We start from the raw sequence: 20,596 nt of genomic DNA, 5'->3' as shown, positions 1-20,596 counted from the left end.
CCTGGCAAGAAGCAGGAAGGAGATGGAAAACAGGTAAAAGAAGCCCACTCTAGACTCTACTCTCTCTGTCTCTCTTCTTCCCCATTATTGCCAGCTATTCCTGAAATTTGCACACATCTCTTGGTCTAGTCTTGTCCTCAAGAGAACCTGCCAATCTCTGCTTTGGGTATCAACTGTAAAGGGCCCAGGTTATAAGGACTTGACCTGTGGTCCCAAGTGCCATTACTATGGCCCACAGGGCACTTATTAGGAATCATGGCTTCACACACATCTGCCCAGAAGTGCCATAGCCTGAATATCATCAAGGGGTTCAAGGGCCTTCTGAGGCCAATGGATACACAGGCGTGAAAAGGCAGAGGAAATGTCAGTCATCTTCCTACCTTCGTATCTTGCCCAAGCCTTCCTAGTTTTGTTTTCTCAAACCCCTATTTAAGAACAATTTTGATGTAGCCATAGAAACATAACATTTTGCCGTTGTTAGGAAAGCAAGACTCATAGACAAAAATACTTCAGCACAGAAACCCAGGAGAGGTCTTCTGTCGGCTCTGTGTAAATGCAATACAGGATTTCTCTATAGCTATTTAGCTACAGAATGGGCTGGACGATGTTTTCTCAAACATTTACTTCCCTGAAACTATCTTATCAGTAGGAAATAGCCACAAAAACTCCTTTTCTAGTAGATAAACAGAAGCCTCCACTGGTTAATGAGTTGCCTGGGTGCAGAAACACTCTGGAATTGACTGGTAATTTGTGTCTTCTGCTTCAGGCAGGTTCATCAGGACTGAAACCTAGCTCTGTGGCCTTAGTTTCTCAACTTTTCCAAGCCTCAGTTTCTTCATCTGTAAAATGCATATAATAATGTCTATTTCATGGGATCCATGAGAGGATTAAATGGGATAATGCACAGGTTTCAGGGTCTCTGACAATCCTCATTTCACATATTGTGTATATGTGTATTTTCCCCAGGAAAGTTCCCTAAAAGTTTGATCATATTATCAAGGGATCTCTGAACAGTTTTCAGAACTATTGCTGTACAGCAAAGCATCTTTGTAATGTTTCTGGGAGCTCCCATCTTTACCGGTGACATTCCATGCCGTCAGGTTTTTATGAGAACATGCAGAGTATAAGACAGATAAACAGGATGGGTTTTCTCAGAAATGGAACTACTCTACCTCCAAAAATAGACAGGACTCTAAAGTTTCTGTGTAACATTCCTAAATTTAAGGAGGCTAAATATAATGTATTTTGCCTGGAAGTGTTATTAATATCATATGTAGCAGACATATAAGATTGATAAAGATAAAACTGTACTATTGTACAATTGTACAAACAGAAAAAATTACATCCAAAGTATCTGTAACAGTAAGCGTTCAGGGAGTGAAGCAATGTCAAAGTAAGGGATCCTTGTGGATAGTCACTCTTCAAGGGTACCAAGTCTCCACAAATAAAAGTAAAGGAGCTGGAAGATAAAGGAAGAGCAGAGAACAGTGGTTCATCATTTGCCATTCCTTATATTAAATCTGTTTGTGCTTTATGTCCTATTATTACAAAAAAAAAACTCTAAAGGCTGTCCCTGAAAAATGTATGCCTGACAAAGCATACTGATGACCGAGAGCATTTGAAGGCTCCACCATTTCAGCAGAGGAAGCTAAAATGCTTAAAATGCAACCTTAAGATGGACTGAAAATTGATTAGGCTGGTAAAAAAAAATCTATGAGAAAAGCTCAGTTATGGATGTCCTATATTTTTTCCAGCTCCACACATCCCCCCCCCATTCACAAGGTCATTTCCTCTTGTTTGACTTTCGGCATATGTCCCGTCCACAGTATTATAAACAAATATTCAGATTTCATACATTTAGAAATGCTTTCTTCTGCTCGTGTAAATTCCCACATACATAATAATGTTCACAGTGCCTGAACATAAGAAGGCAGTCAATTAATACTTGTTGAATGAAAGAGAGTGAAAAGAAAAAGATTAACATTTGTTCAATGAATGGGAATAAAAAGACAAAAACCATCAAGGGAAAGCTGAAAACCAAATATCTTCCTGACTAATAAAGGGGCAGTGTTAGCCTTGTGGATATTCATGTATGGACAGCAATCTCCTTCTTTAGAATCAGAAAAAAACAACTTGTCACTCAAGCAAAGAAAAGAGATCCAGCACTTATCTGACTTCTGGATGAGACTCAAGGCTTTCTTGGGAGAAAAAGGCAAGAAAAAGGTTATTTTCCATAAGATAATTAGCACACAGGTTGGAGGGGAGGGACAGGTATGTAACTCCATACCAAGTTCCAATGATCTGAGGATTTTCTCACAATCACGTGCTCAATACATGTGTGCTTGGAGGAGGAGGAAACTCATGTTGGCCTAGACAAAGAGGAGGTTTAATGAGGCAGAAATAAAATTACACATAAAAAAAAAAGAAACAAAAACCATCAAGAGTTAAACAGAAAGAAAGAGAGGTTATGATACAGAATTTTTTTTTTTTTTTTTTGAGACAGAGATTCACTTTGTCAACCAGACTGGAGTGTAGTGGTGTGATCTCGGCTCACTGCAACCTCCATCCCCCCAGTTCAAGCGATTATCCTGCCTCAGCCTCTTGAGTAGCTGGGATTATAGGCTCCTGCCACCATGCCTGGCTAATTTTTGTATTTTTAGTAGAGACAGGGTTTCGCCATGTTGGCCAGGCTAGTCTCAAACTCCCGACCTCAGGTGATCCACCTGCCTCGGCCTCCCAAAGTGCTGGGATTACAGGTGTGAGCCACCGTGCTCGGCCTGATACTGAATTTTTTAAGCAGTATTTCAAAGTTGTTGGCCAGGCTGGTCTCAAACCCCTGACCTCAGGTGATCTGCCCACTTCGGCCTCCCAAAGTGCTAGGATTACAGGCATGAGCCACTGCGCCCGGCTGAGACCTTAGCATTTTCCTAGCACATGGTAAGTGCTCAATAAATGCTAGCTGGCCTCATCATATAAAGATAAAGAATTCTTACAAATAAATATGGAAAAATTAATATCTCAGTCCATAACAGGCAAGGAGAAATAACAAGAAATTGAGGAATTCAAAATGGCTAATAAACATAACATTCTCTTACTAATGAATTAAACATAACCCTTACTAATGAATTAAAAAATTAAAACAGGATTGCATTTTTTTTTTTTTTTTTTACCAAATTGATTTAAAATGATAGTGCCCAGCATTGAAAAGGATGCTCTGGGCCAGGCGCAGTGGCCCATGCCTGTAATCCCAGCACTTTGGGAGGCCGAGGAGGGTGAATCACCTGAGGTCAGGAGTTCAAGACCAGCCTGGCCAACTTGGTGAAACCCTATCTCTACTAAAAATACAAAAATTAGCTGGGCATGGTGGTGGGTGCCTGTAATCCCAGCTACTCAGGAGGCTGAGGCAGAAGAATCCCTCGAACCAGGGAGGTGGAGGTTGCAGTGAGCTGAGATCGCACCATTGCACTCCAGCCTGGGTGACAGAGTGAGATTCAGTGTCAAAGAAGAAAAGAAAAGGATGCTGAGACTGTCACTGTCATGAAGTGCTGGGAGGATTCTAACTTGGTATTAATTGTGGGGAGGAGGGAAATTTGGCAATATATAGTAATGTAGCAACTTTTAGAATCTTGCTATACATTATTTGACCCTGTAATTGAAGTTCTAGGAATGTATCCTAAGTTATTACTCAGAAATGTACAAAGAATTACAAGGATGTTTATTAACTGTGTTGTTTATATGAGCAAAAATGATAACCAACCTAACTATCAAGCATGTAGGAAAAAAATAAATTATGGTATATACAGATAATGAACCATTAAGCAAGCATTAAAATAATATTTTTGAATTCAGTAAAGTAATATAGAGAAATGTTTATAATGTTAAGTAAAACATGAGAATACAAAAGACACAGCATAACCTCATTTTTGAAAAATATACTTGGTGGACAAAAAGAGACTATAAAAAATGTCCCAGCATGTTAACAATTATCTCCAGATGATGAGATTATGGGTGGTTTATTTTCTTTACAATTGTGATATTGTAAATAATGTATTTGGTTTCTGACTCCATTTCCTGGCATGCAACTCCTAAAATCCTTAGATCTCCAAAGCGATGTCTTCTTTATGCTAAAACAAAATGAGGCCAGGCATGGTGGCTCACGCCTGTAATCTTAGCACTCTGGGAGGCTGAGGGGGGAGAATTATTTGAGGCCAGGAGTTTGAGACCATATCCTGGGCAATATAGCGAGAGCTCCATTTCCACAATTTTTTTTTGTTTTAAAAACAAACAGCTAGGGATGTTGGTGTGCACCTGTGGTCCAGCTACTCTAGAGGTTAAGGTGGGAGGATTGTTTCAGCCCAGGAGTTCAAGGCTTCAGTGTGCTATGCTTGTGCCACTGTACTCCAGCCTGGGTGACAGAGCTAGACTCATCTAAAACAACAACAACAACAACAAAACAAATGAGATACCACTTCGCACCCATTGGGATGCCTATTTAAAAACAACAACAGAAAATAACAAGTGTTAGAATGTGAAAAAATTAGAGTCCTCATGCATTTGTTGGTGGGAATGACAAATGGTGCAGCCACTATGGAAGACAGTTTTGTGGTTCCTCAAAAAGTGAAGTGGGTTATCACATGATCCAGCAATCCAACTCCTAGGTTTACACTCCAAAGAGCTGCAAGCAGGGACTCACACATACTTGTATAACAATGCTCAAAGCAGAATTGTTCACAAGAGCCAAAAGGTGGGGCCGGGAGTGGTGGCTCATGCCCGTAATCCCAGCACTTTGGGAGGCCGAGGCGGGTGGATCACCTCAGGTCTGGAGTTTGAGATCGGCCTGGCCAACATGGTGAAACTTTGACTCTGCTAAAAATACAAAATGTAGCCTGGCCTGGTGACGCATGCCTGTAATCTCAGCTACTAGGGAGGCTGAGGCAGAAAAATCGCTTGAATTTGGAGGTTGCAGTGAGCCAAGATCACGCCACTGTACTCCAGCCTCGGTGACAGAGTGAGACTCTGTCCAAAAAAAAAAAAAAAGCCAAAAGATGGAGACAACTCAAGTGTTCACTCACAGATGAATGAATAAACAGAACGTGGTATATATACACAACGGAATATTGTTCAGCCATAAAGAAATTCTGATACATGCTACGACATAGACACACCTTGAGGACATTATGCTAAGGGAAATAAACCAGTCACAAAAAGCCAAATACTGTACATTTCCACTTACATGAGGCACCTACAGTAGTCAAATGTGTAGAGACAGAAAATAGGATGGTGCATGCCGGGGGCTGGGGGAAGGAGGAGTGAAAAGTTATTGTTTAATGGGTACAGAATTTCTGTTTGGGATGCTGAAAAACTTCTGGAAATGGGTAGTGGTGATGGTTGTTCAATGTACTTAATGCCACTGAGTTGTATACTTAAAAATGGCTAAAATGGTGAATTTTATGTTATGTATCTTTCACCACAATAAAAAACAACAACCAAAAAGCACCCACAGTAGCCAGAGTGAGCTTCCTCAGAAGGGGGCCCTCCATGTGCCATGGCCAGGTGGATGGCATCAGTGCATTTCCAGGCCTTGGATTAGCAAATTCATGTGCCCTATAGCCCACCCTGGCTATTAACCAACCTAGACTTCAAATAATCCACTTCCTTATCTCAGAACATGAGCGGCTGTCCTCTTTTTTTGTTTGTTTCTCTTCTTGATTTTTATTTTATTATTTTTTTTAGACAGAGTCTCGCTCTGTCGCCCAGGCTGGAGTGCAGTGGCACGATCTTGGCTCACCACAACCTCCACCTCCCAGGTTCAAGCAATTCTCACATCTCAGCCTCCCAAGTAGCTGGGACTACAAGCGTGCCACCACGCCCAACTAATTTTTGTATTTTTAGTAGAGACAGGGTTTCACCATATTGGTCAGGCTGGTCTTGAACTCCTGACCTAAGAAATCCACCGGCATCGGCCTCCCAAAGTGTTGGGATTACAGGCATGAGCCACCACACCCAGCCTCTTCTTGATTTTTAATACTTGAACCATGTACCAGCTGAGAGAGACTGTGGTGAGGGGTAGCGGTGGGGGACAGTTATCCACTACAGCTAAAAAACAGAAGAAATGGTAGAGCAAAACTATACCTGAATTCCCTCAGAGTTGCACTCTTGATAGAGTATCTATCTTACTTTTTAATGGTTTGCAGAGAGGGATTTTTCTTCCCATTATTAACTCCTTTTTCTATTTCAACTACCCTCATAGTCTAGAAGTTGCAATATCTAAATTCAGTAGATACAAATAATTCCCTTACCATGCAATTCAAATCATTTCCTTCGAGATTGGCTTCACGGGAGATGAAGCCAACCAACGTCTCCTAAAAATTATATATTTCCACATGTCTTGGGTCCCTTCTTCAAGTTAAATGCTATAATTCTTTTTACCTTTTCATCATAGGGCTGGTTGCTCTGGGTCTTCTCCACAAACTTGCTCTAAATCTCTCTCTTAATTGTGTACTAAGACATTTTCACATGGACATTTAAAAAACTTCTATAGCAAATGGGAACTGACATGCTTTTAATGACAACAAATATTTTGTGTTGAGAAGGTGGTAAACAATATTATAAATTTGAAAGCAATGAATTTACAAATGTTGCTCCCTAAGTTTAGTTATTTTAAGTCATGTTTTCTTGTGTCTAAAACCTCCAAGCCAGCACCTTCCTCTTAGTGTCAGGGACATGTGTCCCATAGTGACGTGCTCATTAAAAGGCACTTCACCCTAGCTGATGCTGACTTTGCAGTTCACTAGAATATCACATAGCCTGCACCTAATTGATCAGAAATTCACATGGCAAAATCACTGAAGACGTCAGAAATTCCTCCTGACTTTGCTACTGACCTTTTCGTTATGCTAAATTCCAAACGCAAACGATCGGTCTGGAAACTTAACTAGTAAGAATTGACAACAGGTGCAGATCTTACATTCCAGGCAGAGAAGCTAAACAACAAATGCCAGATGATATTCCCCAATGAATCACAGGTTCTGCTTTGTCTCATCCTTCAGATCTCTCCACAAATTCCCCACTACTCGTAGAAAACCTACCTTGGCCACGTGGCCAAAAATAAACAACTAAGGAATGAGTGATTTCAAACATTTCATCAGACTATCATATTCCCAAATGCATTTCCATCCTCTTGGTAGTACAACTTTCTGGAAAATGGAAGTGAAAAATGAGGAAAAAATTAACTCAAAAAAGTTATTGCCTTGCTTTTCTCAGAGACCTTGTAGAATTAGCACACAAATCAAACTTTCTGCAGAAGAGACCCTGCCTTACTCATGAATATACCTTCCAAAGAGCCCAGCATGGCATCTGGTTCATGGGTACATATACGTGCAAATGTGTTCATAATAACTATGTATTGCACACACAGTAAGTGCTGGCCATTGTGTTACTAATATACACCACTTCAAAAATTAGGTCTGAGGCCGGGCGCAGTGGCTCACGCCTGTAATCCCAGCACTTTGGGAGGGTGAGGTGGGTGGATCATTTGAGGTCAGGAGTTCGAGACCAGCCTGGCCAACATGGCGAAATCCCGTCTCTACCAAAAATAAAAACTAGCTGGGCATGGTGGCATGCGCCTGTAATCCTAGCTACTCAGGAGGCTGAGGCAGGAGATTCACTTGAACCTGGAGGTTGCAGTGAGCCAAGATTGTGCCACTGCACTCCAGCCTGGGTGACAGAGTGAGACTCCATTTCAAAAAAAAAAAAAATTAGGTCTGATTATTATTGCCATTTTACAGATGCAGAAATTTGCCTAACTGAAGAGTTAAATAACTGTATTTCCAATGTTTCCTAAACTAACCTCCTAAGTGATCTAGCTGGGATTACAACCCAGGTCTGCCTGACTCCACAATTTCTGCTCTTCATCACCTTCCTGTACGGCTTCCTTGAATAAATGAAGTGAAATTTCCACTAGCTTTTACCAAAGCTGGCTCATTGGCTTCTTGGGTTTGGAGAAGGTTAGCAGCTACAATTCTCAATAATAATGAATTGTATCTTAAAATCAGACATTTCTTTTCATGTACATCTATGCTTGTTTGTATTTCACAATAGAGTTCTTGTAAGAGAGATTTAACCTAGTTACTTTTAGTACCTGATTAGATTATTCTGAAATACAAATTGTGAACATTCTGAAACATACTTTCTCCCTCAAAAGACAAATGCCAGCATTGATGTATTATTCACATGACTTTCATGTATTTTTTTTTAAAAGAACAATAGATTTCGAAAAGGCTACAGCCGGAGTAGCAGAACTTCCTTGAGGTCAGCGTTATCCACGACAGCCATATGTTCGGCAGGAAGTCTGTAGCCGGGTAACATTAACAATGAACCTCCTACTTTCTTGTATCCTGGAGACACTTGTCGCTTGTACATCTGAACAAGCCAGAACTTGGATAAAAAGCATCCTTTTGCTTTTCATGTATATTACAGGTTGGAATCTTGCATTTCTAGAGTCTTTCACCTGGACATGCCAAATGATTTGTGAGGCTGCCTCACTGAGCAGAGTCTACATATGCAGATGAGGGCAGTAATCCCAGTACTGACTGCATGTGTTTATGTGCTTCATGTATTCACTTGAGCAGGGAGGGGCTGTATTCCTAGGCAAAGACCAAGGATGGGCTTTCATGTTGATTGTTTTTAGGCAAGCTCTGCAAAAGATTCAAGGTGCATGCAGAGCCTCAATGAAGAGAGAGATCCTTTATACATGTTTATATTATACAGGTAAAACAAGTAGGCTGCCAAGGCACTGGATAATTTAACACCCTAACAACTGAACCCTACCTTGCATCCTGAGTTCATTTCTTCAGCATACCGCCAGTGAAAGACTCCATTATTGACTTTCAAGTTACACAGTAAACTTGGCCACACATTTACAAAAAATAGTCAACTTTCATCCTCAGCTAAAATAGTATATTGCTCAGAGATAAACTGTAACTTATTATTCATATATACATGATTTTATGTCAACCTCAGAATAGCCTGTGAAGTAGATATTGTTATCATTCCTGTTTCACACATAAGGAAACAGACACAGAGGAGTTAAGGAACAGATAAAAGATCTCCAGCATTAAGGAGCAGCACCTAGAAATTAAACCCATGGCTCTTTGCCTCCCAAACTCTTAACTTCATCTCAATGTTATATTGCCTCTCATGTTTGTTTTTTGAAAGTTAAATTGACTGTGGCAATTTTGTCTAATTAGCTATTAAGCATTGCTATTGCAGATTTACTCCTTATTCAAACAAAATTAAAGGAAAAAGGACGGTGTGCTCTGCCAGTTGAGACAAATTTTGATTGTTTCCTAGGATAGTTCCAGCTCTTGGGTGGGAGGCGGCTGTGGCATGAGCTCTGGGGTCCACCACTTTCTAGATGTGTGACCTTGGAGAGGTTACTTGATCGTTCTGTGCTTCAGTTCCCTCACCAGTAAAATGAAGACAGTAACAAGAACTATAATAATTCAGTGCTCTTGGGGGTTAAATAACATGTGGGGCATTTAGAAGTGTTTTGCACATGTCATGTGCTCAGTAAATCTCAGCTTTTTTTTTTTTTTTTTTTTTCTTATTTTGAGATGGAGTCTCCCTCTGTCACCCAGGCTGGAGTGCAGTGACCCGATCTTGGCTCACCACAACCTCCGCCTTCTGGGTTCAAGCGATTCTCCTGCCTCAGCCTCCCAAATAGCTGGGACTACAGGCTCGCACCGCCATGATAGGCTAATTTTTGTATTTTTAGTAGAAACGGGGTTTCACCATGTTGGTCAAGCTGGTCTACCAACTCCTGACCTCAGGGGATCTGCCCCCCTCGGCCTCCCAAAGTGCTGGGATTACAGGTGTGAGCCAATCACGCCTGGCGTCAGCTATTCTTTTTAATAAGCTGCCTGAAGTAAGTTTATATTTGTGAATATTGATAACATTAGGAGCCAAAATTAGCCATTTGGATATTCCGAAAGCTACTTTGCCTTGAAAAGATGATTCAAAAGCCCTCCCGTGGTCCAGGCTGCTTTTGTGATGGTTAAGCGTACCTTTCTCAAACTAAATAGCTTTGACATTGGCTGAATTAAAATAAAGAGTATGGATTCCCTGACACTGCTACAATTCCAAAACACGCATGCATTCCAATAAATAAATAAATAAATAAATATTTAAAGACTATTTGGTTTCCAAATAAATTGTTATCCCCTCTCTGTCAATAAGCATTGGCCATCTTTCAAACCGTAGGACTTGCTCCTAATCACGTTCTCTAAAACTTTCCCTTCACAGCTTTCATTACAGTACTTGGTGTCCCCAATTGTTGCTGTCCCAGAACAAAAGCCTAATTGCTGCTGCTACAATACTGCCCTTTTTTTTCTGAGATCATCATGAAACCCTTGGAGCAAACAAGAGAGGGAGTTCTTGCAAGCAGCAAGCACTGCGTCAAAATTCCTGGACCCCGAGGGCCAACGCCAGCTGCGTTTTGAGACTTGAATGCCTCTCTCATAGTTTCACCTCTCTGCAAATAACACTATCTTGTGAATGTTTCAGAGCTCTTTAGGACACGTGCGTTTTCTGCTTGGACGAGGCCGGGGTCCCCTTGTCTCCCCAGTGCAGCGTGTACTGGGGCAGGACTACGGTCACGCCCGGACGCGATCCGGTCACGGTGGGGGTCCTGGCAGGACGCTCCCAGCCGGACGCCCCCGAGGCCCTGCTGGCCAAACTCGGAGCGCTCGTGCCCTGCTGCCGCCAGCGGGAACCCCACCTTCCCAGCCTTTCTGGGACGGGACCCCGCGCGCTCCATCCCGGGCTGGCACGCAAACCCCCAAAGGCGGCCCCTGGAGAGGGCTCTGGGACTCACGCGGTCTCCGTGGGTCTCGGGTGCCTCTCCCCGGCGGGTTCCCGGCCCCTCGGGGTCTGAGAGTGGGAGCCTCCCATGGCGCAGAACTTGGCGCAGGGGCTGCACCCGCCTGTGCTGTGCGGCGGGCGGCTGTGCCCAGACCCTGGGCGGGGAGGCGGTGGGGCGGGAGGAAGGGTGGGGCGAGGGAGGGCGGGGTGGGGCGCCGGGCCGTAGGGTCCCCGCCGCTGGGAAAGCGGGGAAGGAGGTGGCTTCAGATGCCGCCAACTTCTCCGCGGATTGCAGGGCCCCGCGGGTGCTGCCGCCTGGAGATGCGGAGCGCCTGGGGCGCGCGGGGCTGCGGGGAGCCCAGGCAGCGGCGCCTCCTCGCCCGGCAAGGGTGCTCCTAGGTGGCAAGGGGCAGCAGGTGGAGGGCGCGAGGCGTGCGGGCACCCCCGGGACCCCGCGATCCGCGGACGTCGCCCTCTCCGCCCGCTGGTGTCCGGGGTTGGAAGGGAAGCGGCGGGAAGAGGCCCCGGGAGCTGCTGTTCAGAGAAGCAGCAGGAGGGGGCGGTGTGTGACGGGGTCGGGGGACCCAGGCGGCCCTGCAAAGGGCGTGGCCTTTCCCCTAAACCGCTTCTGCCTCCTGAGACAGGCGGAGGCCTGGACTGCGATGCACAGAAAACTGGGTTCTGGTTCTGCCTCTAACTAGCTGAGTAACTTGGAACAAGTTATTTCACCCTCTCTGAGTCTTGTTTTCTTTATCTATAAAACAAGGGAGTATGTTCATCTTTAGCTCTTAATGTCCCTGTAGGCTCTGACAACCAGGCAATGAATTTTCCTCCAAACTCTGTCGTAAGGAAAAAACAAACAAACAAACAAACACCTATCCCTATCATCTCATCTGCGATCCAGCTACACCTAGCAACTCCCTTTAGAGCATCTCTCATGCCCTTCCTCACCCATTCCTGCCTCCCACCCACCTCCTCTCCAGCCACCTGTCCTTATTCTAGCGCTTTTTCCAGCAGACTGGAATCCTTCCCCAAACCTCCCTTCTATGACACCATCCTGCATCTTGATGTTACATCTTCTTTGTTACTGCCTGTCTCCCTTGCTAGAACGTAAGCTCCATGAAGACAGGGAATCTGTTTTGATTTCACTGTTCCTCCAACATGCTTGGCACACAGTGGGCGCTTACAACTGGTGATGGATGCAGGCATCCTACACCCATGTTATCACTGTCCTTCCCAGGGCTTCTATAGCACTTGTTAACTCTGCTAACGAAGCATTTACCAATCTTATTTTATAACTATCTCTTCACGGCTGGGCGCGGTGGCTCACGCCCGTAATCCCAGCACTTTGGGAGGCCTAGGGGGTGGATTACCTGAGGTCAGGAGTTTGAGACCAGCCTGACTAACATGGTGAAACCCCCTCTCTACTAAAAATACAAAAATTAGCCGGGCATGGTGGCACAGGCCTGTAATCCCAGCTACTTAGGAGGCTGAGGCAGGAGAATCGCTTGAACCCAGGAAGTGGAGGTTGCAGTGAGCCAAGATCGTGCCACTGCACTCCAGCCTGGGCAACAAGAGCACAACTTCATCTCTAATAATAATAATAATAATAATAATAATAATAATAATCTCTTCACTTGTCGATCTTTCACTAGAATATAAGTTCTTTAAAGGCAGGAATACTCTTGTTGTTGTTGTTGTTTTGAAAGACCGTGTCTCTTTCTGTTGCCCAGGCTGGAGTGCAGTGGTGCAATCAAAGCTCACTGGAGCCTTGAACTCCTGGGCTCAAGCAGCCCTCCTGCCTCAGCCTTTTCAGCAGCTGGGACCACAGGTGAATGCCACCACACCCAGCTAATTTTTTTTTTTTTTTTGTAGAGATGGGGTCTATGTTGCCCAGGCTGGTCTCAAACTCCTAGCCTCAAGTAATCCTCCTGCTTTGACCTCCCAAAGTGCTAGGATTACAGGTGTAAGCCACCACGCCCAGCTGGGAATGCTCCTTTTCTCTGTATTCTAGCTTAGTGCCCAGCACAGTGCCTGGTTCTTGGTTTATATACAATAACTATTTGCTGAATGAATGAATGAGACAGTGGTGAAGCACACAGAATTGTTTTCAACATTAACTTCATTCTTGAAGCTATAGGGGAATAAAGATGTATGTATGTGACTACATTTTAGTTGTTCCAGAAAGAATCAGAAAACGCATAATGGAGATTTACATTTACAACAGATCTTTTTTTTTTTTTTTTTTTGAGATGGAGTCTCCCTCTGTTGCCCAGGCTGGAGTGCAGTGGCACTATCTTGTCTCTTGTCTCACCACAACCTCCGCCTCCCGGGTTCAAGTGATTCTTCTGCCTCAGCCTCCCAAGTAGCTGTGACTACAGGCGCACACCATCATGCCTGGCTATTTTTTGTATTTTTAATAGAGACAGGGTTTCACTATGTTGGCCAGGCTGTATTGAACTCCTGGCCTTGTGATCCGCCTGCCTCGGCCTCCCAAAGTGCTGGGATTACAGGCATGAGCCACTGTGCCCAGCCAGATCTCTCTTTTATGTAGCAGACTTCGATTACCTCTTTATAAATTATCTTTAGTCTACTTAGCCAGAAAGTTCCCAAGGTCCAGAATGTTGACACATGGTAGACATAAACAGTATTTTGAAGTGGGAAAATAAACAATTAGTAAAAGTATAGTGAGGCTGGAATTGAGATTTTTGTATGAGGAATTTCAAATAGCTAAAGAAAAGTTGACTCTTGGCAGATAATTGTTTTTTTAGAGACAGGGTCTTGCTCTGTGCAGTGGCATGATCATAGCTCGCTGCAGCCTTGAACTCCTCTGAGATAATTTTTCTTTTAAGTTCAAGATCCTCCCACAGTCTGTTTGGAACACTATGGCAATGTGATTGAAGTGTCATTGATAATGCAAACATAACCCTGTCAGAGCTGCGGTTCCCTTCAGAGGAACACTCAGCCTCTCCTAGTGAGAAAGATCTTTATTCTCAGTCGGTCATTCTGAGGGAAGACAGGAGGGGGAGAGGCAGGAGAAAAGGGTGAGAATGGGAAAGTTTTCTTTCTCTGGTAGACAGGACGGGCTGCTGGGAAGAATCTTACTACTATTAGTGCAGAAAGGCACAGGGTGGGGCCACTAAAATTGTTGAAAATAAAGGAAAAAGGCCAAGCGCGGTGGCTCACACCTGTAATCCCAGCACTTTGGGAGGCTGAGGCAGGTGGCACTTGAGTTCAGGAGTTTGAGACCAGCCTGGCCAACGTGGCGAAACCCCTAAACCCTACTAAAAATTTAAAAAATTAGCCGAGTGTGGTGGTGCGTGCCTGTAATTCCAGCTACGTGGGAAGCTGAGACATGAAAATGGGTTCAGTGAATGAGTCGTGACTGTTCCAGCCTGGGCACAGAGAGGATCTGCCATAAAAAATGAAAGAAAGAGAGACAGAGAGAGAGAGAGAGAGAGAAAGAAAGGAAAGAAAGAAAGGAAAGAAAGGAAAGAAAAGAAAGAAAGAAAGAAAGAAAGAAAGAAAGAAAGAAAGAAAGAAAGAAAGAAAGAAAGAAAGGGAGGAAAGAGTGAAGCCTATACCCGCTTGTGTTGCAGAGAAATTGACACAAGGGGAAAAGGAACTCTGTAAAATAATGTAAAAGATTTAACATATGGGACCCAAAGGGCATCTCTGCAAAGATGCTTGTGTGTTGACTGGTTTTGCTTTATGTTGTTTACTGGGTTTGCTGCCCTGACTGGCATGGCAGTTGGGGCTTTGGGCCAGGCCGAGTGAACACAGTGAAGGGAAGTGTTGTCTTTGTGAAGTAAACTTATGAGGGCTTTTCAGGAAAAATGTCCAAGACAGACCAGATATCCCCAGACACATCTTACCCCACAACATATAATGCTTTGTCCCTCTCATGGAAGCAGAACCAAGATCTGTTTCTCCATCTCAGAGCCTGGCTGAAGATCTCCAAGAAAGGCATAGACTGTGGGATGTCTGCAGTTCCTCTGATTAATGTCCCTGAGTTTAAACTCTTTCTTGCTTTTTATATTTCAATTAAAAACAAAAGGCTGGACACGGTGGCTCACATCTGTAATTTCAGCCCTTTGGTAGGCCAAGAGGGGAGGATCTCTTGAGCCCAGAAGTTTGAGACCAGCCTGGGCAACATAGAGAGTCCCCCGTCTCTACAAAAAATAAAAAATAAATTGACTGAGTATGGTGGGGCTCACCTGCAGTCACAGATACTCAGGAGGGTGAAATAGGAGGATCACTGGAGCCCAGGAAATCAAAGCTGCAATGAGCTGTGATCACACCACTGCACTGCAGCCTGGGCAACACAGCGATAGTCTGTCTCCAAAAAACAAAGCAAAACAAAACACAACACTTCAGCATCCCTAATGATGATACTGAATTGTTATTATGCAATCACAATTTATGCTCTGATCAAAGTTATTAAAGAAATGGAAACATGTCCTCTCCCTTGGTGTGGTTCTAAAATGGTACACTCAGAGGCCAGCTGTAAGTTATGGGCAACCCTGCTGTTGTCTGTCCCCAATGACTGAGAAATTTCATAATGCCAATTCTGGGGCTCAGAATCGTTCACAGAACTGAGGAGTTTTCCTTCAAGCAGAGGGCAGGAGGATCATAGTTGGACATTACTTGGTATTGCATTTGATACAGAGCATAGAGAGAATAAAATCTACTATTTTTTGGTGCCCTGCAATTTATGCCTGCCTGTGACACAAGAAGGAGGAGGAGGAGAATGAAAAGAGAGGGAAGGAGGCAGCCCCTTATTTGTTAGTCTCTGGGTCAGCGGGCTGCTGAACACAATGACCAGCTGGAGCCAAAGAGGACACATGGCCTGTGATGGTGTCCACGTAGGGTAGAATTTCATGTCCATGGTTAAGGTTTCCACTTGCACGTTACAGTTGGGTCAAGAAGTTTTTTTGTCTTTTGTTTTTTGGTTTTGGGGTTTTGGGGGTTTTGTTTTTGTTTTTGTTTTGAGATGGAGTCTCGCTCTGTCGCCCAGGCTGGAGTGCAGTGGTCCGATCTCCGCTCACTGCAACCTCCGCCTCCTGGATTCAAGCAATTCTCCTCCCTCGGCCTCCCGAGTATCTGGGACTACAGGCACACGCCACCACACCTGGCTAATTTTTTTGTATTTTAGTAAAGACAGGGTGTCACCGTGTTGCCTAGGCTGGTTGCGAACTCCTGAGCTCAGGCAATTCGTCCGCCTCAGCTTCTCAAAGTGCTGAGATTACAGGCGTGAGCCACTGTGCCTGGCCAAAAAGGTATTTTTTAAACATTGGAAAAATAGCAAGGAAATAAAATTTAAGCTGTTGAAACTCAAGATTGCCTATAAGATTGCGAAATACATCCTTCAGTGTCAAACTCTACCCCCAGAATGCTACTTATGCTCTGCAGAGGGATGGGCACTAACATTTGTTGGATACTAGGAACTACGCTTGGTGGTTAGCAAAAGTAACCACATTCGGGCCTCATAGCACTGGGAAAAAAATAACAGTGGGTAATACTTATAGAGCTCAGATTCTGTTCTAAGTGCTTTAGATTTATTAACTCATTTACTGTTCACCACAACCCTATGGCTAGGCACTTTTAGTATTCTCGTTTACAGGCATACCTCAGAAATATTGCAGGTTCCATTGCAGACCACTGCAATAAAGTGAATATTGCAATATAGTGAATCACACAAAATTTTTGGTTTCTCAGTGCATATAAAAGTTATGTTTACACTATATGATAGTCTGTTAAGTGTGCAATAGCACTATGTCCAAAAAAATGTACATTCCTTGATTTTAAAAATACTTTATTGCTAAAAAATGCTGACACAGTGACATGAAGTGAGTACATGCTGTTAGAAAAATGGCACCAATAGACTTATCCCACACAAGGTTGCCAAAAACTTTCCATTTGTAAGAAATGCAATATATGTGAAGTGCAATAAAGTGAAATGCAATAAAACGAGCAGTGCCTGTACAAATGAGCAAGATGAAGCATAGTAAGGTTAAACATACCCAAGGCCACATAGCTAGAAAATGGCAAAGCTAGATTCAAACCTGGGTAAGTTAGCTCCAGTGCTATAGCACATGGCTTAGCTTCTATACTTTACTGCCTTAATCCTTACACTGCACATCCCATTTTAAGATGAAGATACTCAGTTTTAGAGAGCTGAATGGTGCATCCAATATTTAAGTCCAGTTGTCTTGATTACAAACCTTATGTTCAACATGGTTTTTTTTTTTTTCCCTTAGCAATCATCCCAAAGGAGAATTACCCTTCAAATTAGCCACCTTGGGAAGTCACATGCTTATCTCAGAGGTGCCCATCTCTCCTCATTTGGAAATTATTTAAATGCCAATTTATAGATCAAAGAATAAAATTGGTTCATTCCTTCAGAGCCACGTGTTGTTCTTGAAATCAGGTAGTTGAAGTGTTCCGATATTGTTCTCCTCTTTCAAAATGATGTGGCTATACTAGGTCCTTTGACTTCCCATATAAAATTTAAAATACTCTTGTAAATTAAAAAAAAAACCATGTTAGGATTTTCATAAGAATTGCATTGAGTTTATTGAATAATTCAAAAAGGATTGCCAGCTTAACAATATCGAGACGTTGAATCCATGAACACGGTATAGCTGTTCATTTATGTAGATCTTCCTGTCATGTTTCATAGTTTTCAGCCTACAGGTCATACATGTCTTTTGCTAAGTATTTTATGCTACTGTAAACAAAGTGTCTTATAATTTAACTTTCTAAATGTTAGTTGCTACTATGTGAGATAGAATTGATTTTTGTATATTTTATCCTGCAACCTTTAATTGATTTTTGTATATTTTATCCTGCAACCTTGTACCTCTAATAACTTTTATTGTGGGTTTCTTAGGGTTTTCTATACAATGTCACTTGTACATAAGGACAATTTTACTTATTTCTTTCTAACATGTATACCTTATTTTTCCCTTACTTTGTTGCACTGACTAGGCACTCCTATACAATTTAAGTTAAATAAAAATGGTAAGAACCAACATCCTTGCCCTCTACCTCATCTTAGGTAGAAAGCATTGATTTTTCACATTGTAGTAGGATGTTAGCTGACAGATTTTGTAGATGCCCTTAATCAGGTTGAGGAAGTTTTAATTTATTCCTAATTTGCTGAAAGTTTTTTTTAATGATAAAAGGGAGTTGAATTTTGACAAATGCTATTGCTGCACCTATTGAACTGATCATATTGTTTTCACCTTCTTCCTTTTTTTCTTTAAGAGACAGGATCTTGCTATGTTGCCCAGGCTGGAGTGCAGTGGCTATTCACAGGTGCAATGATAGTGCACTATAGCCTTGAACTCCTGGTCTCCAATGAACCTCCTGCCTCAGCCTCCTGAGTGGCTAGGACTACAAGACCTTTTACCCCCTTCTTATAGGCTTTCAAAGCGATAAATTTCCCTCTAAGTACTATGTTAGCTACATTGCACCAGTGTGTCTGTGTTTTTGTCTTTATTCTATTAATTTGTTAAATTACATTGATTAACTGTCAGCTGTTAAAACAACTTTGTATTGGCCAGGCACAGTGGCTTACACCTGTAATCCCAGCACTTTGGGAGACCGAGGCGGGTGGATCATGAGGTCAGGCGTTCGAGACCAGCTTGACCAACATGGTGAAACCCTGTCTCTACTAAAAATACAGAAATTAGTCAGGTGTGGTTGTGCACGCCTGTAATCCCAGCTACTCAGGAGGCTGAGGCAGGAGAATCGCTTGAACCTGGGAGGCAGAGGTTACAGTGAGCTGAGATCACGCCACTGCACTCCAGCCTGGGTGACAGAGTGAGGCTCCGTCTCAAAAAAAACCCAAAAAACAAAACAAAACAAAAAAAACTTTGCATTGCCACTTGATCATAGTGTATAACCTTTTTTATGCTGCTGGATTTGGCTTGCTAATATTTTGTTGAGGAGTTTTGCATTTATATTCATGAGGGATATTGGACTGCAGTTTTTTTCTTAAGATGTCTTCATCTGGCTGTAGAATTAGAATAATACTGGCATCATAAAATCATGCCTCCTCCTTTATTTTCTTAAACAGTTTTTGTAGGATTGGTGTTATTTTTTCATAAATGTCAGAATTCATCAATGAAGCATCTGAACCCAGAATTCTGTCAGAAAGTTTTTAATTACAAATTCAATATCTTTAATTGATACAGGGCTGTTCAAGCTTTCTATTTCATCTTTGATTAGATTTATAATTTATGTATTTCCCAGAATGTGTTCATTTCATCTGACACATTTAATGTCATAAAGTTGTTCATAACAATAGAGAATTGTTATTCTTTCAATATCCAAAGTAATAATGTCCCTTCTTTCATTCTTGATATTGTTCATTTTTTTTTTCTTTGCCAGTCAGGCTTGAGATTTATCAATTTTATTAGTTTTTTCAAAGGACTGCTTTTTGCTTTTAATGATTTTTTTTATCTTTTTTTCTGTTCTCTAATTCATTGATGTCTGTCATTATCTTTATTATTTTCTTCCTCTGCTTATTTGAGTTCAGTTTACTCTTTTTTTTCTGTTTTTTAATGGTGAAAATTAAGATCATTGATTTAAGACCTTTCCCCACTTCGTATAGGCTTTCAAAACTGTAAATTTCCCTCTAAGTGCTATGTTAGCTACATTGCACAAATTTTGATACGTGTATTTATATTATCATCAGGGCAAAATATTTTCAATCTCTCTTGTGATTTAGTCTTTAGCCCAATAAATATTTAGAAGTGTGTTGTTTAGTTTCCAAATACTTGGGGTTTTCCTAGTTATCTTATTGTTTTTGGTTTCTAACTTAATTTCATTGTGGTCAGAGAACAAACTACTTGATTTCAACCTTTTTAATATTTATTAAAACTTTTTATGGTCCAGAATATGGTCTATCTTGGTAAGCATTCCATGTGCACTTGAAAAAAATGTGCATTTTGCTATTGCTGAGTGAAATGTTCTAAAAATATTAATTAGATCAAAGTGATTGATAACGTTGTTCGGATTTTCTGTCTTTGCTGATTTTTTGTTGGTTACTCTATCAACTTCTGAGAGACATTAAAATTTCCAATTATAATTGCCTATTTCTTCCTTTCATTCTATCAGTTTTTGCCTTATGTAATTTGAGACTATTATTAGGCACAAATAAATTTGTAATTTTTATGTCATCTTGATCAATTATTCCTTTTCTTCTTCTGAAGGGCCCTTCTTTATCTTTTATGATACTTTTTTTAAGAAATCTATTTTTATTTGATACTAATGTAGCCACTCCAGCTTTCTTGTGCTTACTATTTACATGATATATCTTTTTCTATCCATCTATATTTGGTTTCCTTCTATCTTTATATTGAAAGTATGTCTTTGCACATGGTTTATATTTAGGTTTTTAAAAAATGGATTTTATTTTTTTAGAGCAGTTTTAGATTCACAGCTAAATTGAGATGAAAGTACAGAGAGTTCCCACACACCCCCTACCCCTACACATATGGCCTCTCCACTATCAACATCCCATACCAGAGTGGTACATTTGTTACAATCAATGAACCTACACTGATGTATCATTATTATCCAAAGTCCATAGTTTACTTTAGAGTTTGCTCTTGGTATTATACATTCTATGAGTTTTGACAAATGTCTAATGTATTTATGTACATGTAGCCACCATGACAGTATCATATAGGACAGGTGCATTCCTTTAAAAATCTTCTATGTTCCA

General features: G+C 41.9%; 1 protein-coding gene across 4 annotated transcripts in view; it reads right to left on the bottom strand.

Moving 5' to 3' along the window:
* The window catches only part of TACC1 (transforming acidic coiled-coil containing protein 1), a 124,199-nt gene that overhangs the window by 84,135 nt on the left and 19,468 nt on the right, over positions 1 to 20,596 (bottom strand). For 2 of the 4 annotated variants that reach the window (XM_032144316.2, XM_032144319.2), the window contains exon 1: positions 10,874 to 11,008. The exons of 1 other annotated variant lie outside the window; for it this stretch is intronic. In XM_032144316.2, coding sequence (XP_032000207.1) covers positions 10,874 to 10,950 — 77 coding nt within the window. In that variant the 5' untranslated portion in view covers positions 10,951 to 11,008. Of the gene's footprint in view, positions 1 to 10,873; positions 11,009 to 20,596 lie in introns of those variants that run through there. One more of the 4 variants, XM_032144314.2, reaches the window with a different exon arrangement.

The sequence above is a fragment of the Hylobates moloch genome, unplaced genomic scaffold, assembly GCF_009828535.3.
Source record: "Hylobates moloch isolate HMO894 unplaced genomic scaffold, HMol_V3 SCAFFOLD_22, whole genome shotgun sequence".
Lineage (NCBI taxonomy): Eukaryota > Metazoa > Chordata > Mammalia > Primates > Hylobatidae > Hylobates > Hylobates moloch.
Note: the sequence above shows the minus strand (reverse complement) of the source record. Positions and strands in the feature narration are given on the sequence as shown.